Raw genomic sequence first — 20,799 nt, forward strand, 5'->3', positions numbered from 1 at the left:
ACATGGTTTGGTACCTTAGATGTGTAGCTGCGCAGCCTTTTCTCAATGTCTGGTATGGTTTCTCTTATAGTCTCGGATCTGTATTCTATGCACCATTCTTTTCTATCCGAGATTCCTTTATCTTATGGAACACTTGGTCTATCTTGTATAGACTCTATAGCAACTTGATTATGTCTCTTTTAGGACATTCATTTGGTGCTAAGCTGGTTAGTCATTTCTCGGGTCAGTGTATGGCATTTCGATTAGCTTCTCAATTAGCTAGCTTTATACAATATTTATTTGGACGTCTTAAATTATATTCTCTAGTCCGAGGATCTTTGCCAAGACAATGATGGTTAAAACCATTCTTATCATTCTTTATCCAGTTTATAATCTTTCTCATTTAATGTTGAATATCTGGATTCATTTGTTTTATGAAATCCGTACCTGGCCACTATTTTAATCACCAATGTTTTGGCTCACGGTCCTTTGAATTCGTGGAGAAGATCTTATTCTTATATATTCCCAATCATCTTCTGAGGTTCCATCTTAGACGGCACATATATGTATGTGGTGGTTTATTCAAAATCTCTTAAGATGGTGTATGTCTGGTTTTATGACCCGTATATAATCTGAGATGAGAATATCTATGCTCACTTATATGGCCTGATGCATATGATCATATTATCATTCTATACATGTAAAACATAATGTTCCAAGCTTATAGACTTTAGAATCTTAGTCTTATAGATAATGGCTTACATGGCCGAACCTTTATAGGTAATGGATTGTGTGCGGCCAAGCCTGCACTATGCGGCCAAGCCTGCACTATGCGGCCAAGTCACGGCCAAGTCACGGCCGAGTCATTTATTCTCATGGTCTCTTCAGCCGGGTAATGGCCTCTTTGGTTTGGCCGTTTGTATCATGGCCTCTACGGCCGAGGAATGGTCCTTAATGGCCGAGTAATGGCCAAGCCATATAACATGGTCTTAGACCATAGTGGTACACGAACTTGTAGTATTGATCATGGGTTTATCCTCTCTCCCCCTCATGACCATACTATAAGGTCGTGGTGCTTGGGATAATTAAGCCTAATGAGTTTCCCTTTGTGTACATGTTTCACAATGTGAGATCTTTTACGGGATAACTCTTTGTGCCTTTTCAATCTTTGCATCAAGTTTAGATTTTAAGATGGCTAATCCTATCATGCCATATAGTATAAATTTCGTGGGATATATCAATATAGTCACCACTTCTCTTGCCTCTTATCATACTGATCTTATAGCATAGTTTAAAATAAGTAGAGATCATAAGGTATAGTTTTGACCATTTTCGTATAAGGTCTTAGGCGATTTTTCTTTCAAAATCTAAAGGAACTTTTTTTTTTCTTTTTGTTTAGAAACCATATTATCATAACTCAATGGGTCACATTTTATTGGGTGTGTATAATGCCTTAGCCATAGTTTCTTTACTAGACTTTACTATACCTATTTTACGATTTCTTATTTGGTATTATGCCCATTAGGCAAAAATAGAATCATTTATATGTTCAAGTAAGATCAGGCAAGATAATGAACTCAAAATCAATTCTTTATTATATATATATAAAATCGTGAAACATCAAAGCAAATCATAAAGCAATAAGACAAGTCGTATCGAAATTTATTCCTTGAGACAATCAGAAGTCTCAAAGTCCATTTGGCCATCTTTAGCAATGTTGGAATCATCATCAGCCTCATATCCGGAATCATGAACCATGTGGGCCTCAGGGTTCTTGTTCTTAAGACTTTCTTGGTAGAGCTCACATAAATGCTTAGGGGTTCTACAGTTCTTGGCCCAATGGTTGCCCATTCCATATCTGTGACAAACGGATTTGGTCGAGTAAGACGGTTTGGATATGCAGCTTCGACCATGGCCATAACTACCTCGGCCACAGCCATAATTGGAACCACGACCACGGTTATTGTGGTTTCCTTTCCGGTCGGTCGAGTAGTTGTCTCGGCTGTTCGAGTAATTGTCACGGCCACGCCCCTTGTAACCATCACGGCCATTGCCGTGTGCTCTCTTATTGTTTTGGACGTAATTGCACTCGTTGGGTTCTTTCTTTTCAACCTCATTAGCTTCCGGTAATGGTGATGTTCCAACAGGTCTAGCTTCACTGTTCTTCATCAGGAGCTCACTGTTTGCCTCGGCCAGAAGCAGGCACGAGATCAGATCAGTATATGTGGTGAAGCCTTTCATTCTGTACTGCTGTTGCAGTATCACATTTGATGAATGAAATGTAGAGTAAGTCTTCTCAAGTAACTCTTCTTCGGTTACTACTTCACCACAAAGTCTCAGCATCGAGACCGTCTTAAATAAGACTGAATTGTACTCATCCACCGACTTATAATCCAAGAATCTAAGATTCTTCCAGTCGTTTCTAGCCTTTGGAAGTAACACTGTTTTCTGGTGATCATATCTATGCTGTAAAGCATCCCAAAGTTCTAGTGGATTTTCCATTATGATGTACTGATCTTTTAGACCTTCAATGAGATGATGGCGTATACTACTTATAGCCCTGTACCGATTCTTATCGGTCTCATTGTTGCCCTTGACGATAGTATCACCAAGTCCCTTTGATCTTAGACTGATCTTTGTATCTAGCGCCCACTGCAAGTAGTTATCTCCGGAGAGATTAAGGGCTGCCTAGTTTCTGTTTGAGTTTTTCGACATCTGAATCACATCATCATTCAAAATTAAGTTTCACAATGTGATCATGTGGCCGCAAGATAATCAACAAGCTCGGCCACAAACATGTCTTACGCATTTATGAAAATCAAGCAATCTAATCGACCATGGTGCGAAACAATCATCAAACCACACGGCCATGTAGTTCTACTTAATGCAAATGGTTTCAAGATTTTATAAACTACATGCTGGTCGATCCCTTTTAAACAGTATGAATGCAATCCATATTCAGATTCGAGTTTAAACAATCCTAGCAATATTTCTAGGTGATCAAACAAACAATCAAGGTTCAAATCAAACAATTAAAATCGATTTTCTAAATTAGTTTTCTTAGGGAATTTCGAAAACTTTGATCTTTGATCAAGGGAGTTTGATTTGAGATTCAAAATCATTAAGACTTTGATTTTAATTGATCAATGAATCAATCTCGAATTATGGTTTAGATCGAACTTATAGAGCTTCGATTTACTCATAGGGGATTGATCTATTTAACCTATGGCTTTTAGTTTTAGAGATTATCTTTTAGGGTTTCAATCTTTACAAACAATCAGGTTCGATTCTTGTTTTCAGATTTCAAATTACCTTTATTTTGTAGGGTTGAATCGGACCACCAAAGTCAGATGAATCTCTAGTTGCACACGGACAGACGCTGGCTCCTATCATGTCACGAGTTGGAGAACGGACGTGAGCTGTCTGGAACGGTCTTGCGTCTGGTCACATATGTGTATTGAGGTAGTCGGACGCGATCGGGACCCGTCTCCTTCTTATCTAGTTTGCGAGCTGCTGCCTTTGCAAGCGGCTGGTCTGAATTGCGAGCTGGCTGTGATGCGAACGTGGACTGGCTCTGTTGTGAACAGGAAGCTGTGAATGTCTAGGATCAGGAATGCTTAAGGGCTTTAGCTGATCAGGTGTTTACGAGCCGAAACGGAAGCAAGAACAAGTTAGGGTTCTTCGAGATTAGATCTTTGCACCAACTCCTCTCAGCTCATGAAATAAAAACAAGGAGTATTAGATTACATGAACATCATAATCTGAACAAGATACATCAAACAACTAAGGTATGATAAACTTATCTTTCACAAGATTTGAATTTGACTAGAAAATCTTGTTAGTTCGGATTAGGGTTCCAAAAGACCAAGACGGCGCCGTGTATTGTTTCTACGAGTGAGGGCGTGTCTGAGATCGGATCGACGAAAAATTTGCGGGGATGGATTCGTCTCGTCAAGAGCTTCAAGATGATATGTGGCTCGTTGTCTGGCTCCTTAGGGTTGGAGAGATCGATCGATTTTAAGTTGCGTCTGGTTTGGGGTTTATGTATGACGGATTTTAGGTTAGGTTTTGTCTCAGGGTTTTGGAGTCTATCGTGCTGATAACGTGTTGTAAATAGAAGGTTTGAGACTGAATATTTATGTGTTATTATTAATGAACAATGGGGTTTCTTTATATAAGGATTACAAGATAGAGATAAAAAGAAAGAGTACAAATCTTAATCCAACAGGAAATAGGAAAACTACTAAAACATAGAAAAAAGAAACTATCTATATCCTAAGTCGGTTAAGACTTTGGCCGACTCTCTCTCCTCCTTGCGGCCGCGGTTAGGCTTGATGTGGCCGACGGGTTTTTTCCTCTTGTCTTGATTAATGGCAATCCACTCCATGATTTATGACAATTTTTCTATTGTTTTATTTATTTATTTTGAGAATACAACATATTTTGGTTCGTTAGCTTCTGTTTCTGGGTGTTCAAAACAATCGATCAGGTAGTTGTATCATGTAATTTTTAATAACACTAAAGAAAGAAAGTGTGTATTCGGACAACCCGGTTTATCATTCATGATATTTTGCTATTGTTGTATTTTTACTCATGTTTCGTATCTTTGTTAATAACAAATATCCATTTAGCCGTAGAAATCATGTTAATACAAACACAAGTTCATAGACTTTAGAATAAGAGTGGAATTTGATGGTTTCTGGTGTACTGTTTTGGGCTTTATTAGGGAGATTGTGTGGCAACCCACAACGTTACTCTCTCTGCATAGGTATGGTAAAATGTGATGAGGTTTGAGCTAAGCCTATAACTATGAACTTGATGAGTCAGGATGATGGCAATGGTGGTTCTTCATATCTACCACCATTTCTTTCACATCAGATATGGTAGATGGTTTTTGGAAAAAATGTCAATAAAAAGAGTTTGATGGTGGCCAAAGTCTGTTATGTAGGAGCCTAACAAGCTGATCCTAATCTCTTGAATGCTAATTTGTGAATAGTCGCAACGTGTGAGTGCTCCAAATATCATAAGTTTGCTGAACAAATGTGTCCATGTTTTGCCATAAATAACCGAATTGATATCTCTCCGGCTTCTAAATTTATGTGGTGGAAGATGTTTTAGATCAATTAAAATTAAGCTATTTAGTATTTTTGATACTTCACAATGAATTCGTGTTATCTTAAACTGATTTCTTTATCATTTACAATTTGTGGGAATTGTTGAAAGGTGACTGAAACGCCTAATTTGAAAAGTTTCAGATATATCATCGTAAAGGATTTCACTTCGAGAAAAAGACAAAAATATCACTAAATCAAGTTTTCGTTCTCAAACTAGCATTCAAGGTCAAAAGTCACAAAAATAGCACTTAATGTTTTATCAAAAGTCACAAACTTAGGGTTTAGAGTTAAAGGGTGGGGTTTAGGATTTAGGATTTAGGGTTTAGGGTTTAGAGTTTAGAGTTTAGGATTTAGGGTTTAGATTTTAGGGTTTAGGGTTTAGGATTTAGGGTTTAGAGTTTAGGGTTTAGGGTTTAGGGTTTAGAATTTAGGGTTTATGGTTTAGGGTTTAAGGTTTAGAATTTAGGGTTTAGGGTTTAGAGTTTAGAAATGAGGTTTTGGGATAAGATTTTAAATTTTGAAAAATAAAAAAATTAAAATTTTCAAAGGATAAACTTAGAAAGGTGCTATTTTGGTCATTATAGTTTTTGAGTGCTATTTTTGTGATATAAACTTAGAAATGTGATATTTTAGAGATTTGCCCTTTCACTTTATAGTTTATATGCATAAACAAAGCTTTTCACCAACCTAATAAAATAAATATATTTAAGGTAGTCCACTTCTACATTATATTAACGCAGGCAAGAAAGCTCAAGTTGTATATAAACCCATCACACTTGCTAGTATATCAAGCAACACCTTCTTCATCAATTACATTTACACTCTCATTGTTCAGTTTAACATTTTCATAGACAAAAATATGGTAAGCCAAATAAAATCATTTCTCTTCTTATTCATCGTCATTGTTCTATCAAAAACTGTCATATCAGCTAGAAAACCATCCAAATCTCAATTAAAACCTTGCAAAAACTTCGTCCTCTACTACCATGACATAATGTTTGGCGTCGATGACGTGCAAAACGCGACATCTGCTGCCGTTACCAACCCTCCGGGACTCGGGAATTTCAAATTCGGAAAGCTCGTGATCTTCGACGATCCAGTGACCATAGACAAAAACTACCAATCCGAACCTGTGGCACGTGCTCAAGGCTTCTATTTCTACGACATGAAGAATGATTACAATGCGTGGTTCTCATACACACTTGTGTTTAACTCGACTCAACACAAAGGGACGTTAAACATAATGGGAGCAGATCTTATGATGGAGAAGACAAGAGATCTGTCTGTGGTCGGAGGGACAGGTGATTTCTTCATGTCTCGAGGGATTGTTACGTTTGAAACTGACACCTTTGAAGGTGCGAAGTATTTTAGGGTCAAGATGGATATCAAACTCTATGACTGTTATTAAAAGAAAAAGGAAAAAAAAAATGGGAGTGTGTGTGTGTGTGTGTGTTTTTGAGTACTCTGAACTTCTGATGATTGAATAAGCTTATGTAACAATCTTATTTTGGGATTTTATATGTTCTGCTAGATTTGTGTTTTGATGCAATTCATATCATCTAATATCTCTATTATGTCATGTCTTGTTCGTTTGATGAAAAACTTTTGTGTAATACAATTTTGGGTTTTACTACCGAGAGTTTATTTTTACTAACTTGTACTACTGAAAGTAAATCTAGCTTTACAATGAACGTGCAAGCGAAAGAAATGCCAAAGATGGTAGACCAAAAACAAATTCCTGCAAAGCCACTATCATGACAATCTTTAACAACATGAGTAAATCTATCCATCTAATTGTATCACTAATATTATTATTTTTGGTAAAAAGTATCACTAATTTTTAAACATATATATAATCTTACAAAACCTATACAAGCTCATGAAAAGGACTAAAGGAACATCATTTAATACATCATGTTGATGCACAAGATTTGTGTTACCCATCTTTTCAGTTTTTTCTTTTCATTTCATGGCGTCTCCACCACCGCAACAGAGACTGAACCCACAACGGAAGGATTTCTCGTGGTGTACTGCTGAACCACCAATACTGAAACCGAAGTTGATATGAGGATCAAGTTTCCAACCGGTCCAAGTTCCGGATAATCCATCTTCATCATAACCGGTAGCTTCGAAACAAAGGGCCTTTCCGAGGATTTTCCGACTAATAAAATATCACACTCGCAAAACTCCTGGATAATCTTAACCGCTTCATATGTCGAATTCACTATCCTCTCTTCAAATCTTGTCGAAATGGCTGCCTTGTTCCTGATTGCGACAAGGAATCGCTCGTCTAACAGAAAGGGAGGTGTTTCTTGCGCTTCAAGTATATAAGATTTAGAGATGTCTGAACCGGAGATAGCCACAATGGTCAACTTAATCCCAGGATGCTCCGCCATTCGTAACCCGTAAGCCAAGGCTTCACGATCATCGCCCCCACCAAAGAACAGAACATTGACGGAAAGCGAGAAGCTCCTTGAAGCTACCTCGGAATCATTGTCACTGAGACCGCCACGGTCGACCAAGATTCCTACAGAACACGGAGAATTTTCAAGAACTCTTTTGTTAATCCCCTGAAACTCTGATCTCACCGTTTCAAATTCTTGCTCAAGAGAACTCCACTGTCTGTGAAACGGCAGAATCACAAACGCTGCGTGTTTGCTATCCGCAGAGCTACATATATCCTCATGAACTGTTACCAAAGGTGAAATCGCGGTCACGGAACGCACTGAAACGTTTCTTACGTTACAAGACGCTTCGAACGCGACCAAAACGTTATCTCTTTTCTTGTTCCAAAAAGGCAGACCGTTTCTTCTCGCCTTCTGAACCATTCGAATCGAAGAAGGTCTCTTCGAGAGTTGGGTTAAATGCATAACGTAAACGCAAAAGGTCTCTTTATTTTGGTTTCTTCCGTGAGAAGCTTCGATTAGTTTCACCATCGGATTAATATCTTTACCGCTTTGAAGACATATCAAAACCTTAAGCTGCTGCGTTTGCTCTTCTTCTTTCTCACTCTCAATCTTGCGTCTGCGATTGCAGTTCTTGTAGCTATCGCTATCCTGCGTTTTCGTTGTCTCACTTGGTTTGTAAAGGGCCATGAGTAGTGGCGTTGTGATGAATGTCGTGAAGATCGCCATGAGAACCATAATTGCAAATGTCTGATCGCTCAAAACCTGCGTTACATAAAGTATATCATAATTAAATTATTGTTTAGTTTAATATAATGATTTAGGATTAGAGAAAAGACCTTTCTGTCTTTGCCAATGTTGAGAACAATAAGCTCGACCAAACCTCTCGTGTTCATCAAGACACCAAGAACAAGCGAATCACGAAGCCCTACCTTGCTTAACAAGGCAGCACTCACTGTCCCAACGATCTTCCCGAAACAAGCCGTAACGATCACCAGCGCGAGTCGTCCCCACGATTTCACACCGTGAATGGTAGTTATGTCCGTTTCCAAACCGCTCATAACGAAGTACAACGGCAGAAGAAGGCCCATGACGAGATCTTCAATCTTCTCCACAATCGCGTCTGCGAAATGCCCCTTAGGAAACAAACAACCGATTACAAACGCGCCGAAAATCCCGTGGATTCCAATCGCGTCTGTTGCGAAACCTGCGATCAGAACCGCGCAAAGCGCGAGGCAGACGTACTTCTCGGCTATCGGCTCGCCTTCGGGGCAGCGCCGAGAGATTAGTTTGAAAATTTGCGGCGCGATTGTAAAACAAGCGATCACAAACGCGGTTCCACTTAACAGAACCCAGAGAGGAACAAGTAAGGAACTCCTGTCGCCGGAGAGAGATATGGCGAGAGCGAGGAGAATCCAAGCGAAGACGTCGTTGATGGCGGCGGAGGAGATTGAAATACGGCCGAGATCGGTGGTGAGAAGCTTGAGCTCAGCGAGGATTCGAGCCAAGACTCCGAAAGCTGTGAGCGAGAGTGCTACTCCCATGAAAATGATGAACGGAACTCTGTTATTGTCACCGGAAGTGGAAGAAAATTCCGGGAAGGCGAAGGAGGTGACGACGCCCATCGCGAAAGGGAGGAGCATTCCGCCGGCGGCGATGGAAATCGCTTTTTTGCCGGTGCGTCGGAGAGATTTCAGGTCGATCTCGAGGCCTACGAGGAAGAGGAAGAGAAGGAGGCCGAGGTTTGCAAGTGTGTCGAGCACCGTCAGACTTTTCGCCGGAAACAATGAGTTCTTGTACGCCGTGACTCTGCCGAGAGCCGACGGGCCGAGAAGAATCCCACCCTGGGGAATTAATTTATGTTGTTACGGTTGAACCGGACATTATCAAATGTTTCTGAACCGATTTAGATAATTTATTTGAGAACTTATGATAGTTACTATTGGGCGTTCGCGGCAGCAGTAGATTTCGGTTCGGTTCATTCGAATTTCCGGTGAGACTCACAAGTCTCGTTCAAATTTTACTAATTATTGGTCGGTTTGGTTTATTTCAGATTTGGTTTGAATCAGATTGTAACCAATGTTTGAAATAGTAGACCAATATATTTTTTAAACCACAAACTTTAACCCAAAAAAAATTAAAATATAGAAATCATTCGCAAATCTAATTAAAATTAGTCAAATTATCTATTAATTAAAAAGTATTTAAAATAACAAATAAAACAAACTCTAAAAATATTTTAAATACTTTTAAATATTTAAATCATCTTAATATATATAAAAAGTAAAAACATTAACATATTTAACTATTTTCGGATCCTAATTTGGATTTCAGTTCGTTCGGATTATAACCAAACTCCAAAGTATTAAACTCATAATTTTCGTTCGAATATTTTTGTATAACAGTTCAGATCCGATTTTGGTTTTTCTGGTTTAGATTGAAGTAGGTACTTTGGGTTTGGGTTGGGTTGAAGTAGTTACTTTGAGTTTGGATTGGAGTAAAAACGTCCAAGCCTAGTTATTATTATTACTAAGGTTTGGTCCGTTTCTGTTTATAACTGATTTTTCCAAACGTAAAAACTAACCAAAAAATCTATATCTGAAGTCCTAACAAAGTTTTAATACGAATAACTAGGATGATACTGATTTTTCTTAATCCGAAAAAAAATTGAATCCGAATCCGACACAACTAAACTGGAATTAAAACTCAATTTTCCTAGAAAGAACATGACAAAATTTTTGATTTAAACCAAAACCAACTTCAGTTTAGTATATACTGGTTATCAGTAGATGGTTTGTCAGTTGTCAGTTTGTCACTATTTCTTATTCAAGCTCTAACAACAACAAAAACTGTACAAACGAAACCAAAAAAAATTGGATGTAACCATGATCAGCTCTCTAAAGAGACAACCAGAACGTCGGTACAGATCACTAAACCGAAAATTATAAAATAGATTTAAAGCGGTTGATCGAGGACTTACGATGATCTCAGCGACTACGCGTGGCTGTCTCATGGGACGGAGGAGGAACGCCAAAGAGCGAGTGACGGCGACGACAAGACAAATCTGTAGAATGACAAGAGGAAGAGCAAAGTCTAGCGGACTCTCTCCTTGGAACACTCCATTTGATGTCGCCTTCATCATCTCCACCGTCTCCGGAGATGTCCCGTTGACCAAAGTAGCCATCTTCTGTCTGAAAGTATTTTTATCTCTCTCTGTGTGTATCTTTGTAGTTGACAAAATAATTGAGATTGAGATTCTCTAGAGTATCTTCTGTTATGTCTTACCCAGGGTTGTCTTTACGGTATCTCCACGCATACCACAATTTTAATGCGAAGGATATACACTATTTTAATATATTTTTAATATTAATTGTTTTTCCGACTACAACATTAAATAGAAACCAAAACTGGATTTTTAACTTTTATATGAAAACAAATCTTTCAAAAGAACCTAAAACTCTTTTACCAAAAAGACGATAGGAAAACAATAGAAAGAAATTTTATTAAAGAGGCAAATTGATAATTATATACGCTTAGTCTATAAATATAAATCAATATTTTAATAAATAAAACCACATCGCGGTGGTCTAGTGGTTTCCACTAGAGTATGAGTTGCCCTGTTGGTCCAGACCAAGGATCGACTCTCCTCTAGTGCGAAATTATTAGCTCCACATGTGGCCACGCGGATATGGGCCCATGCTTACGGCCCATTTGAATACCCGGGAGAGGATCCATCCGTGGGTTGCACCTCCCACCCGGGGTTAGGTCTGTGTCTTTAATAGACCCGGGTTTAACCCTTTTTTTTTCAAAAAATATTTTAATAAATAATAAGAAATAAAACAACATTTAAAAAAACCTTTATTCAATATTCAAAAAATTTTGAATTTATTTTAAAAAGATTTAAATGCTATTTTGAAATCTGGAATTTGTTTTTAAATAATTTTAAAATTATTATCTTAAATTTTAAATCATAAATCCTAACTCTCTCAAAATCGCACCCTCAAAAATAAATCATAAATTTAAATTAGTTAATCTTAAAAATACAAATGTTTTTATCTTTTTAATAAACATTATTTTTAATCATGATCTTTGAAAATTATTTTTATGATAAAAACATTTTAGCGTATCTTGAATATTTATTTTTATATTATTAAGTTAGATATTTTCTTATTAATTTATATATGTATATATATAATAATGAAAACTTATTGTAACATCGTGAATATAAATTTGATGAAATATTATAATTTTATAATAAAATGCAATAATTTTTAGAGTTCGGTTAAAGAAGTTTAAATGTAAATATTATATTAAAATAATGCTTTACTATTGGATTTGAAATAGTTCCACAAATAGATGGTCGAACAAGATTCAAGTTTAAAAATAAAAAGATTTCAATTTTCGTTAATAAATATATAAATTAAAATCTAAAACTATAAAATTTAGATATATTTTAAAATTTAATATATATAATCTCAAAAATCGACAAGAAAACATTAAAATATAGAGATGAAATTATTAATATTAAAAACTACATCATTATCTCATTAAATCTTTTTAAACAGTAGAAAAAATTTAGACGGCACTGGTCTTATGTGGGAGTGTACATATATAATCTTACCCCCTGCGTTTATTGGTCTTATTTGTTCTTCATGTTAGCCATTTGGTTAGACAATTAATGTCCCGTTAAAAGTTAAAAGTTAAAACCGATAGTATCTACTAGCAATTACTTATAAAATATAATTTGTAACAAAAAAGTAAATTAATGTTCAGGATATTAATTTAGTTTCCGTTTAATGAATCTAGACAAGCATTCTCGTCCTGAACAAAGCCAAAAATGACAACCTATCTAAGTTGGATAAACCGAGTTCTTGTTCATTATTTATGTTATAAAATAAGGAAGATGAAAAGGATTTAATCTATATATTATTCATTCATAGAGGCTCGAAAATGTAAAGATACATATTACTAATCTAATTAGAAAAAAGAAAACTTAAGTACATAAGTAAAAGGAAAGTCGCTCAAGTAGAATGGAAAGCTTTCAGCTGCCTTTGGACATGTGGTACGAACCGGATGGGCAGGTTCTGGTCGGACTGGATCAGGCCGGTTATGGCTCGTCCACGTAAGGATTTATAACACTCCCCCTTGGACGCTATAACCATTCAGGGTTCGTAATGTGTTTCATGTTGCCTCATTAAAACCTTTCCAGGAAAATCCAGTGGGACAAAACCATGGATAAGGAAAAAAAGTACAACACACACACTACTCCCCCTAATTTGAACATTCCTGAATGTTGATATTGAAATAGCTCTTGCTGAATTGTAACTTGAACGTAATGCTTGAAATTCTCATGTCTTCTGGAAACTCGTGTGTGCATGGACAAGACGTGAATCTTTGCTGTCGACCACTCTATACTTTGGTCGGACAGATCTCGACTAAACATACTCATAGACAATATAGACTGAGCATGATACCATGAATTTGTAATTTCAGGTCGTAAACCTATGTTCTGGTGCATCTTCTCCACACGAATGTATATCAACCATATGCACCAATGTCTTGTCCATTATAGTTGATCTTTCTTTATTATCATCAGTCATACTCTAATCTGATCGATCCATGTTGAGTCATAGACCTCGTCTATACATGTCCATAAATTGTCTCATGAGTGTCTAAGATCATGATCAATGATCATTGCTGCAATGAGTTTCACAATCTCATCAAACTATGGCTCTGCGGCCAAATACACTCATGGACCTCATACATGGTTATCGATCTCTCTTGCTTTAGGTAATGTCATATACATTAGACCTTGACCAGACATACCCCTGGTCAATCTCTTTGGCCATTATGGTTCTACCTTGTCTATTGATATACATAATGGTCTATACTTACATTTGCAGTCCTATATTTATATCTTGATGGCGTTCTATGACCCTTCTTGCCGTGGATCATACCACTCACTGGAATATATATTAGGTCATGGACCTCGACCACACGTGCTTATGGACTGCCACATGATAGCTGGTCTTTCTTTTCCACTAGCCATACTACAATCTGGTCGGTCCATGTTGATATATCAACTTCAACTATAAATTCTTTTGGCTAGTGTTGCAGCGATGGTTTATAGTTTTTTATGAGATTTAATAGATAATCTGTATCAACCAATTAACCTCTCTTTAGGCTGGTTTAGTATAAAGTAAACACAAGGAATTCAAATTTCTTTGATAAGTATATAAGGACTGAATTGGATTGTTCTTATATAACTCCTTTACTAAGTATTACATACTATATGCAGCTGCTTTGTTTCAGTCCATAAACAGCTTAGAAACAATGTTGTTCTTTATCCAGTGATCCATATGCTGATTACTACATCATTATATGTCAATCTAATTTCTTTCTTATGACCAGACCTTTATCAATTTGAAAATATGTAGTAGCATCCACCACAATTGAGTATATCTCCTTATAAACTGTTTTTGGTCTCTGTGAGTATCCTTGTGTAACAAGCCATGTTTTAATGCTGTAAGTAGGAACATGAACACCTTAGACCACGTGATCATGTTCTTCATCTCACGATTTTCTTTTCCTCACAGGACCCATTTATCCACTGGCTTAATCATCATATGGCGTCTATATATCTATATGGCCAATACGCATATCTCTTTATATACTTTAATCCCATGTTCCTTTTCAATCTAATCTTAATCTTTACGAGTACTCTTACGTGGGTTCATGATCCTCGCTTATATCTTTATGTTCAAGTGCTACTTTCTTGTGCATCCTTATACAAATATATCATCTATGTGTCGACACTCTTATATAGTTCTATTGTGTTCCAGACATGATCTAATCGATTTGAGATCTCATTATCCAGGACCTTTATTACCTAGCTGCTTGGCGTCCCAAGCTATATGGTTTGGTACCTTAGATGTTCAGCTGGCCAGCCTTATCTCTATGTCTGGTCTGGTTTCGCTAATGACCTCGGATTTGTTTTATCTTTCTATGCACCTTTATCCTTTCTTTCTGAGGATTCTTATCTTATGGAACTCATTGGTCTATCTTGTATAGACTTTGTAGCAACTTGACTATGTCTCTTTCTAGGACATCAAATTCGTTTGTGCTAAGCTGGTATGACTTAGTCATTCTTTTCTTTTCGGGTCAATGTGTCTGGCATCTGATTAGCTAGCTTTGTATAATTTTTTTTTCTTTGGACGTCTTAAATCACATTCTTTAGTCCGAGGATCTTGCCATGACAATGATGGTTAATACCATTCTATTTCTCTTATCGTTCTTTTACTCTTTACCAGCTTATAACTTTCTCCTTCTAATGTTGGATAGTCGGATTCATTAGTCATGCAATCCGTGTACCTAGCCTTAATCTGATCACCCATATTTGGTTCAAGATTTCTTAAAACTCATGGGAGAAAGACATACTCATATCCAACATATATTCCCAATCCTTTTCTGAGGTTTCATCTTATACGGCATATATGTCTGTGGTGGTTTATTCAAAGTACCTTAAGATGGTATATGTCTGGCTCATAACCCGTATTCAATCTGAGATGCGAATATCTATGCTCACTTGTATAGCCTGAAGCATATTAACCTTATATACATGTAAAACTCGTGATGTCCCCAAGCTTTAGGGTGGATGTGGATTATGTGTTTTATAAAAGGGTCCAGCGAAGCCGTTTATAGCATGGTCATATGCCATGGTACACGAATTTGTAGTATGGTCATGTACCACAGGTTTATCCTCACTCCCCCTCATGAACATACTATAATTTCGTGATGCTTGGGACAATAAAGCCTAATGAGTTTCCCTTGTGTACATGTTACACAACGTGAGATCCTATGGGATAACTCTGTGTGCCTTTTGCAATATCAATATTTGCATCAAGTTTATACTAGGATGGCTAATCCAGTCGTGCCACAAAGTGTATAATTTCGTGGGGTATACCAATCTGGTTACCATGGCTCTTGCCTCTTATCATACTGATCTTTGGTATAGTCTAGATCAGTAGAGTACGCAGGTATAGTCTTGACCACTTTCTTATAAGGTCTTACGCGATTTTTCTTCTTAAATCTGAAGAAACTTTTTGTTTCCTTTTTGCCCATTGTTTCTATTTGGAAACCATTTTATTATAACTCAATGGGTCACGAATTCTTGGGTGTATATAATGCCCTTTAGGCAATGTATTGGCCATAGATTCCTCACTAGGCTACTATACCCGCAAATTTGTACTCTTTATCAATAAAATCATTCACATTATCAAGCAAAATCAGGCAAGGTATAATAGCAATGAACTTAAAATAATTATATTATTATAAGAAAATTTGTGAATGACAAGAAGGTCAAAGCAAAACATAAATCAAAAACTTAACACAAAATCAGTATGTCGAAATCTTATTTTCTTAGTCAATAGACAAGCCGGCCACACCATCCGTTACTTTGGACACGGCTACCTTGGATTCCTCCTTATCTACTTCAGTCTTATTTGCTTCAGGAGATCTCATCTCACTGCTTTTCTTTAGCAACTTATTCTGCTCAATTATCAATAGGCATGAAAGCAGATCATTATAGGTGGTGAAACCTCTTTCTATATAGATATGTGCTGACAACAGATCTCCTGGATGGAATGTGGAGTATGTCTTGAACAGTGAATCTTCGTCTGTTACCACTTCACCACATAGTCTCAGTTTGTAAACGATTTTAAACAAAGCAAAGTGATATTCATCCACAGACGACGTTTCAGCTCGTTCCAGCTAGTTTGCGTTCCCGATCAGCAACGTCCAGCTCGCGTCTCTTCTCATTGGTGGTCCATTCAACACATCTGAGGTTAAGGTAACTCGAAACCCTAATGATCAATCATTGAACCCAAAATCAAAATTTGATTGCTTGATATGAATTGAAAACATAAAACCATAAACCCTAATTCAAAACCTTAATGGTTTTGAATCGAAAACTTAATGATCTAATGATCAAAATCGAAACCCTAATACTTTAAATCCCTAGCCGCATGCATGCATAATGCATGTTATGCATAAAATCGATCCAAACCCTAATTAATCTTTGAAATCGAAATTGATTGTTTTGATTGATTGAATATGATCACATAGAAATCGTTTGCTAGGATTGCTAAACTCATACTTGAATTTGGTTGGTTGAATTGATGAACCGGTTGAATGTTTTGAGATTAAAAAAGTCGCCTAGGTTAATTGTTCTCATCCTGTTTAAGACTTAACCTGACCGGCTTTGTTCATATGTTTAAAAACCCTAATCGCATTGAATATGATCCGTTAAGTTGATAGTAATTAACACCTTGATGCATTGCTTGATTGCTTGATCACTTAGAAACCGATTGCTAAGATGTATGAACCGATTGCATTAAAATCATTTAGAAACCGTTTGATAAGATTGTTTATACCTTGTCTTTGTTGTGCGGCTTATCTTGCATCATACTCGTATGAACTGAATGCATCATATCCGTTTGGTCATGTGACCAATTCGCATTACATACCTGATTGTCTTATATAATCATAAGAACACTAAGAACTTTATAAATCTTTAAAGATCTAAATTATAAAACATATGATTTCAGATGTTGAAAATCAACAACTTGGATTTTGCTGCCCTAAATCTCTCTGGAGATAATTACTTGCAATGGACACTTGATGCTAAGATCATCCTGAAATCCAAGGGACTCGATGAGTGTATCACCGATGACAATAATGCTAGTGAGAAAGATAGATACAGAGCCATCTTGATCATTCGCCATCATCTAACTGAGAGTCTCAAAGATCAGTATCTGATCTTTGAGAATCCATTAGACCTTTGGACATAATTGAAAGCAAGATATGATCACCAGAGAACGGTGATCTTACCAAAGGCTATGTATGATTGGAAGAATCTCAGGATCCAGGACTATAAGTCCGTGGACGAGTATAACTCAGCCCTATTTAAGATTGTTTCGAAATTGAAACAGTGTGGTGAGGATATAACGAATAAGGATATGCTTGAGAAAACATTTTCCACCTTCCACACAAGCAATGTGTTGTTACAACAACAGTACCGTGAGAAAAACTTCACGACTTATGCTAATCTGATTTCTTGTATATTGCTCGTTGAGCAAAACAATGAATTGTTAATGAGAAACAGTGAAATGAGACCTCCTGGATCAGCCCCACCACCTGAAGCACACACGGCCACAGAGGCCAAGAAAGAAGCTACCACGTCCAAGGAAAGGGCCAACACGGCCGTGGTCGTGGAAAATGGCATGGACGTGGCCGTGGTCGAAATTCTTTTGGCCGCGGACGAGGAAATCAGTATGGTCGAGATCATGGTCGAGACCGTGGCCTAGGGCACTCGTTTGGCCGAGGTCATGGCCGAGGCCGTGGGACATCATTCAAACCGTAACACTCGACAAAATCAGTGTGACATAGATGTGGTATGGACAATCATTGGGCTAAGAAATGTAGGACTCCCAAACATCTAGTTGACCTCTATCAAGAGAGTTTGAAAGGGAAGAATCCTGAAGCCCACATGACATATTAAGATGGTGAAGATGATTTCAATCATGACTAAGACGATCCTATGGATTATGAAACTTCAGATTGTCTAAAAGATTGAAGTTGATTTCGACATTTGTGTTCTAAAACTTTTTGTGTTCTTTGCTTTGGTGTTTTTCTATGTTTTTGTTTCTTTGAACATGTTTTACTAAAACTTAATAAATGAATGATTTTCTATGAAGTCTCTAAAATATCATCCTATGAATCTTGTTTTAGAAATGAACGAAAATAAGGATGTATTCGTAGTGGACAGTGGGTCAAACCACACTATCTTAAGAGACAAAAGATATTTCATAAACTGAACCCTTAAAAACGCCAACATCTCCACAATTGCGGGTATAGCTAGTCTCATAGAGGGCCACAGCTAGGCTAACATTTTGTTGCCTATGGGTACGCATCTTGAAATATAAGATGCATTATATTCACCCAGCTCAAAGAGAATCCTATTGAGTTTTAAAGACATTCGAATAAATGATTTTCATATTGAGACTAAGGGCGAAGGAAACAAAGAGTTCCTTCAGATCATTGAAATCGTCCAAGGCAATAAGAAAGTTTTAGAATCTATACCAGCACTCTCTACTGGTCTTTACCATACCAAAGTCAGTATGATTGAGGCCAATGCCACATTTAATAAAATAGCCATCGAAAATTTCACTCTATGGCACGACCGGCTTGGCCATCATGGTTCGACCATGATGCGTAAATTGATCTCGAACACTAATGGCCATACACTGAAAGAGAAACGAGTTGTTCCTAAGCACATAACGTGTGTAGCATGTTCACGAGGGAAACTCATCGTTAGGCCATCACCAGTTAAAGTGACTAAGGAAACGATAAACTTTCTGGAAAGAATACAAGGATACATCTGTGGACCACAATACACCCATCTTGTGGGACGTTTAGATATTTCATGGTCATCATTGATGCGTCCACGAGATGGTCGCATGCATGTCCATAACCAGCCCATACTAGTGAGAGAGCCGGCGCCCTAGAGAGAGAGAGAGAGAGAGAGAGAGAGAGAGAGAGAGAGAGAGAGAGAGACCCTAGTTTTCTTTTCCTTATTGGTTTATGATTTGTACTCTTTCCACATTTGTATTTTCTTTTCTCTAGTCTTTTCATTATTCTATGACGGTGTAATTCTTTATATATAAAGGGTTCCTTATGTTTAAGATTAATAATAAGAATATATAGTTTTTATTCTCTAGTTTCACAACATTAAAAAGAATTATTGGCGTATTGGCTTTATTTAGTTGCAAGGTCCCCGTCCAAAAACACTTACAACAAAAATAAGAAAAGTTCAATGATGGAAATAGGCTTGGGTATTTTAACCTGGACCCGAAGACCCGAACCGGAACCGATCCAAAAATACCCAACCCGGAACTGGACCAAAAATTTACAAGTACCTTTTGGGTCTAAATATTTTTTACCGAAAGAACCGGAACGGATCCGAATAGACCCGGACCCGAAAAGAACCAATCTGAAAAGAACTGATTTGTACCCGACTTAAAAACATGTATATCTAAAACTATGATGTTTTTGTGTTTTATTTTATATATATTATTTTATGATTTAGTTGAAATATATTTTGTTAACAACATTTGTTATTATTTTTTTAACATTTTTAAGTAATATAAACTTTAAAATGTAAAATTTTGAGTTTTAAAATGTTTTATTTTAATTATTAATAGTTTCATTTAAGTTGTTTTGTAAAATTTTAAATATATATGACAAATATTCAACTAAAGTTGATGGAATTAGATATATCATGTCATTTTCAGATCCTAAATACCCGAACCCGATCCGGATCCGATATGGACCCGAAAAATTATGGATATTTTATAGGTATTTTAATTATAGATCCGAACCGACATGGATCCGAGAAGAACCGACCCGAACCTGGACCGAAAATTTCTAAGTACCTATTGGGTCTGAATATTTAGGATCCAAAAAGACCCGGACCCGAAAGAAACCGGTCCGAATACGACTCGAAAACCCGAACGTCCAGGCCTAGATGAAAATGGAGTCTCATTAATCTGGCTTTCTAAGTCAAAGTCAATGTTGTTACTTGTTAGTATAAAACTGTGCTTTAAGTATAAAATACCATGTAAAACTATTAATATCATATAATACAAGACAAATAGACTACCAGATTTGTTTATCACCGTAGTTTTGGCATAGTAATATCTGCTAACACCACAAGTGATACATATGTTTAGAGGGATCTAATCTCCATGGTAGAATTCAGTAAAAAAAAAAAAAGTTTGTAATATACTCAAACTCTTACATGCGCTTTCCATTTCTACCATCTAGGTTGTACTCTTACCTCCTTTGTTCGATGACTATGGAAAGTTAAAAGCATTCCCATACGATTAGAGAAAGTCTAAATGTTCAAGAACATGTAACTGTCACAAAGGAGAAGCAGCAACAATAATTTGACCGTAGGTACAAGGATATTTCTTTTTGGGGTTAAATAGTGAAAAACAAAAGTTAACATGATGCCAGTACATGCTCAGACTGTGACACGCACACTTAGGGCTGGGACTTCGGATATTCGGTTCGGGTTTGGATAAGATCCGATCGGGTCCGGGTTTTTCGGATAAATGAATTCTATACCCAATGGGTACTTAGTAAATTTCGGTTCGGGTTTCGGATCGGGTACTACCGGTTTCGGGTCGGTTCCGGGTACCCGTTTCTTATGTGAATTATATAAATATTTACAAAATAAAATA

The 20,799-nt window shown here is 37.0% G+C and overlaps 3 protein-coding genes across 3 annotated transcripts; 1 reads left to right on the plus strand and 2 right to left on the minus strand.

Moving 5' to 3' along the window:
* Positions 1-1,225: 1,225 nt before the first annotated feature.
* Positions 1,226-2,148, minus strand: LOC125592471. The gene is made up of 2 exons (XM_048767659.1): positions 1,656-2,148; positions 1,226-1,257 (listed from the first exon to the last, which is right to left on the minus strand). The coding sequence occupies exons 1-2, from the start codon at positions 2,146-2,148 to the stop codon at positions 1,226-1,228; spliced, it is 525 nt and encodes a 174-aa protein (XP_048623616.1).
* A 3,707-nt stretch (positions 2,149-5,855) lies between these two features.
* Positions 5,856-6,633, plus strand: LOC106385825 (dirigent protein 5). The gene has a single exon (XM_013825723.3). It carries the CDS (start codon positions 5,953-5,955, stop codon positions 6,499-6,501), a length of 549 nt encoding a protein of 182 aa, XP_013681177.2. The 5' UTR covers positions 5,856-5,952; the 3' UTR covers positions 6,502-6,633.
* Positions 6,634-6,810: 177 nt separating this feature from the next.
* On the minus strand, positions 6,811-10,804 carry LOC106385826 (cation/H(+) antiporter 16). Its single transcript, XM_013825724.3, has 3 exons — positions 10,479-10,804; positions 8,338-9,342; positions 6,811-8,263 (listed from the first exon to the last, which is right to left on the minus strand). Exons 1-3 carry the CDS (start codon positions 10,680-10,682, stop codon positions 7,061-7,063), a joined length of 2,412 nt encoding a protein of 803 aa, XP_013681178.2. The 5' UTR covers positions 10,683-10,804; the 3' UTR covers positions 6,811-7,060.
* Positions 10,805-20,799: the final 9,995 nt, after the last annotated feature.

This window comes from Brassica napus, chromosome C9 (genome assembly GCF_020379485.1).
Source record: "Brassica napus cultivar Da-Ae chromosome C9, Da-Ae, whole genome shotgun sequence".
NCBI classification, from domain to species: Eukaryota; Viridiplantae; Streptophyta; class Magnoliopsida; order Brassicales; family Brassicaceae; genus Brassica; species Brassica napus.

Coding starts and splice junctions, on each gene's coding strand:
- LOC125592471 (XM_048767659.1), bottom strand. CDS start 2,148: ATGAAGAACAGTGAAGCTAGACCTGTTGGAACATCACCATTACCGGAA. Junction 1,258..1,655: donor GGACTTTGAGACTTCTGATT/GTCTCAAGGAAT, acceptor CTATGCTATAAG/ATCAGTATGATAAGAGGCAA.
- LOC106385825 (XM_013825723.3), top strand. CDS start 5,953: ATGGTAAGCCAAATAAAATCATTTCTCTTCTTATTCATCGTCATTGTT.
- LOC106385826 (XM_013825724.3), bottom strand. CDS start 10,682: ATGGCTACTTTGGTCAACGGGACATCTCCGGAGACGGTGGAGATGATG. Junction 9,343..10,478: donor GCGTAGTCGCTGAGATCATC/GTAAGTCCTCGA, acceptor TTAATTCCCCAG/GGTGGGATTCTTCTCGGCCC. Junction 8,264..8,337: donor ACATTGGCAAAGACAGAAAG/GTCTTTTCTCTA, acceptor TATGTAACGCAG/GTTTTGAGCGATCAGACATT.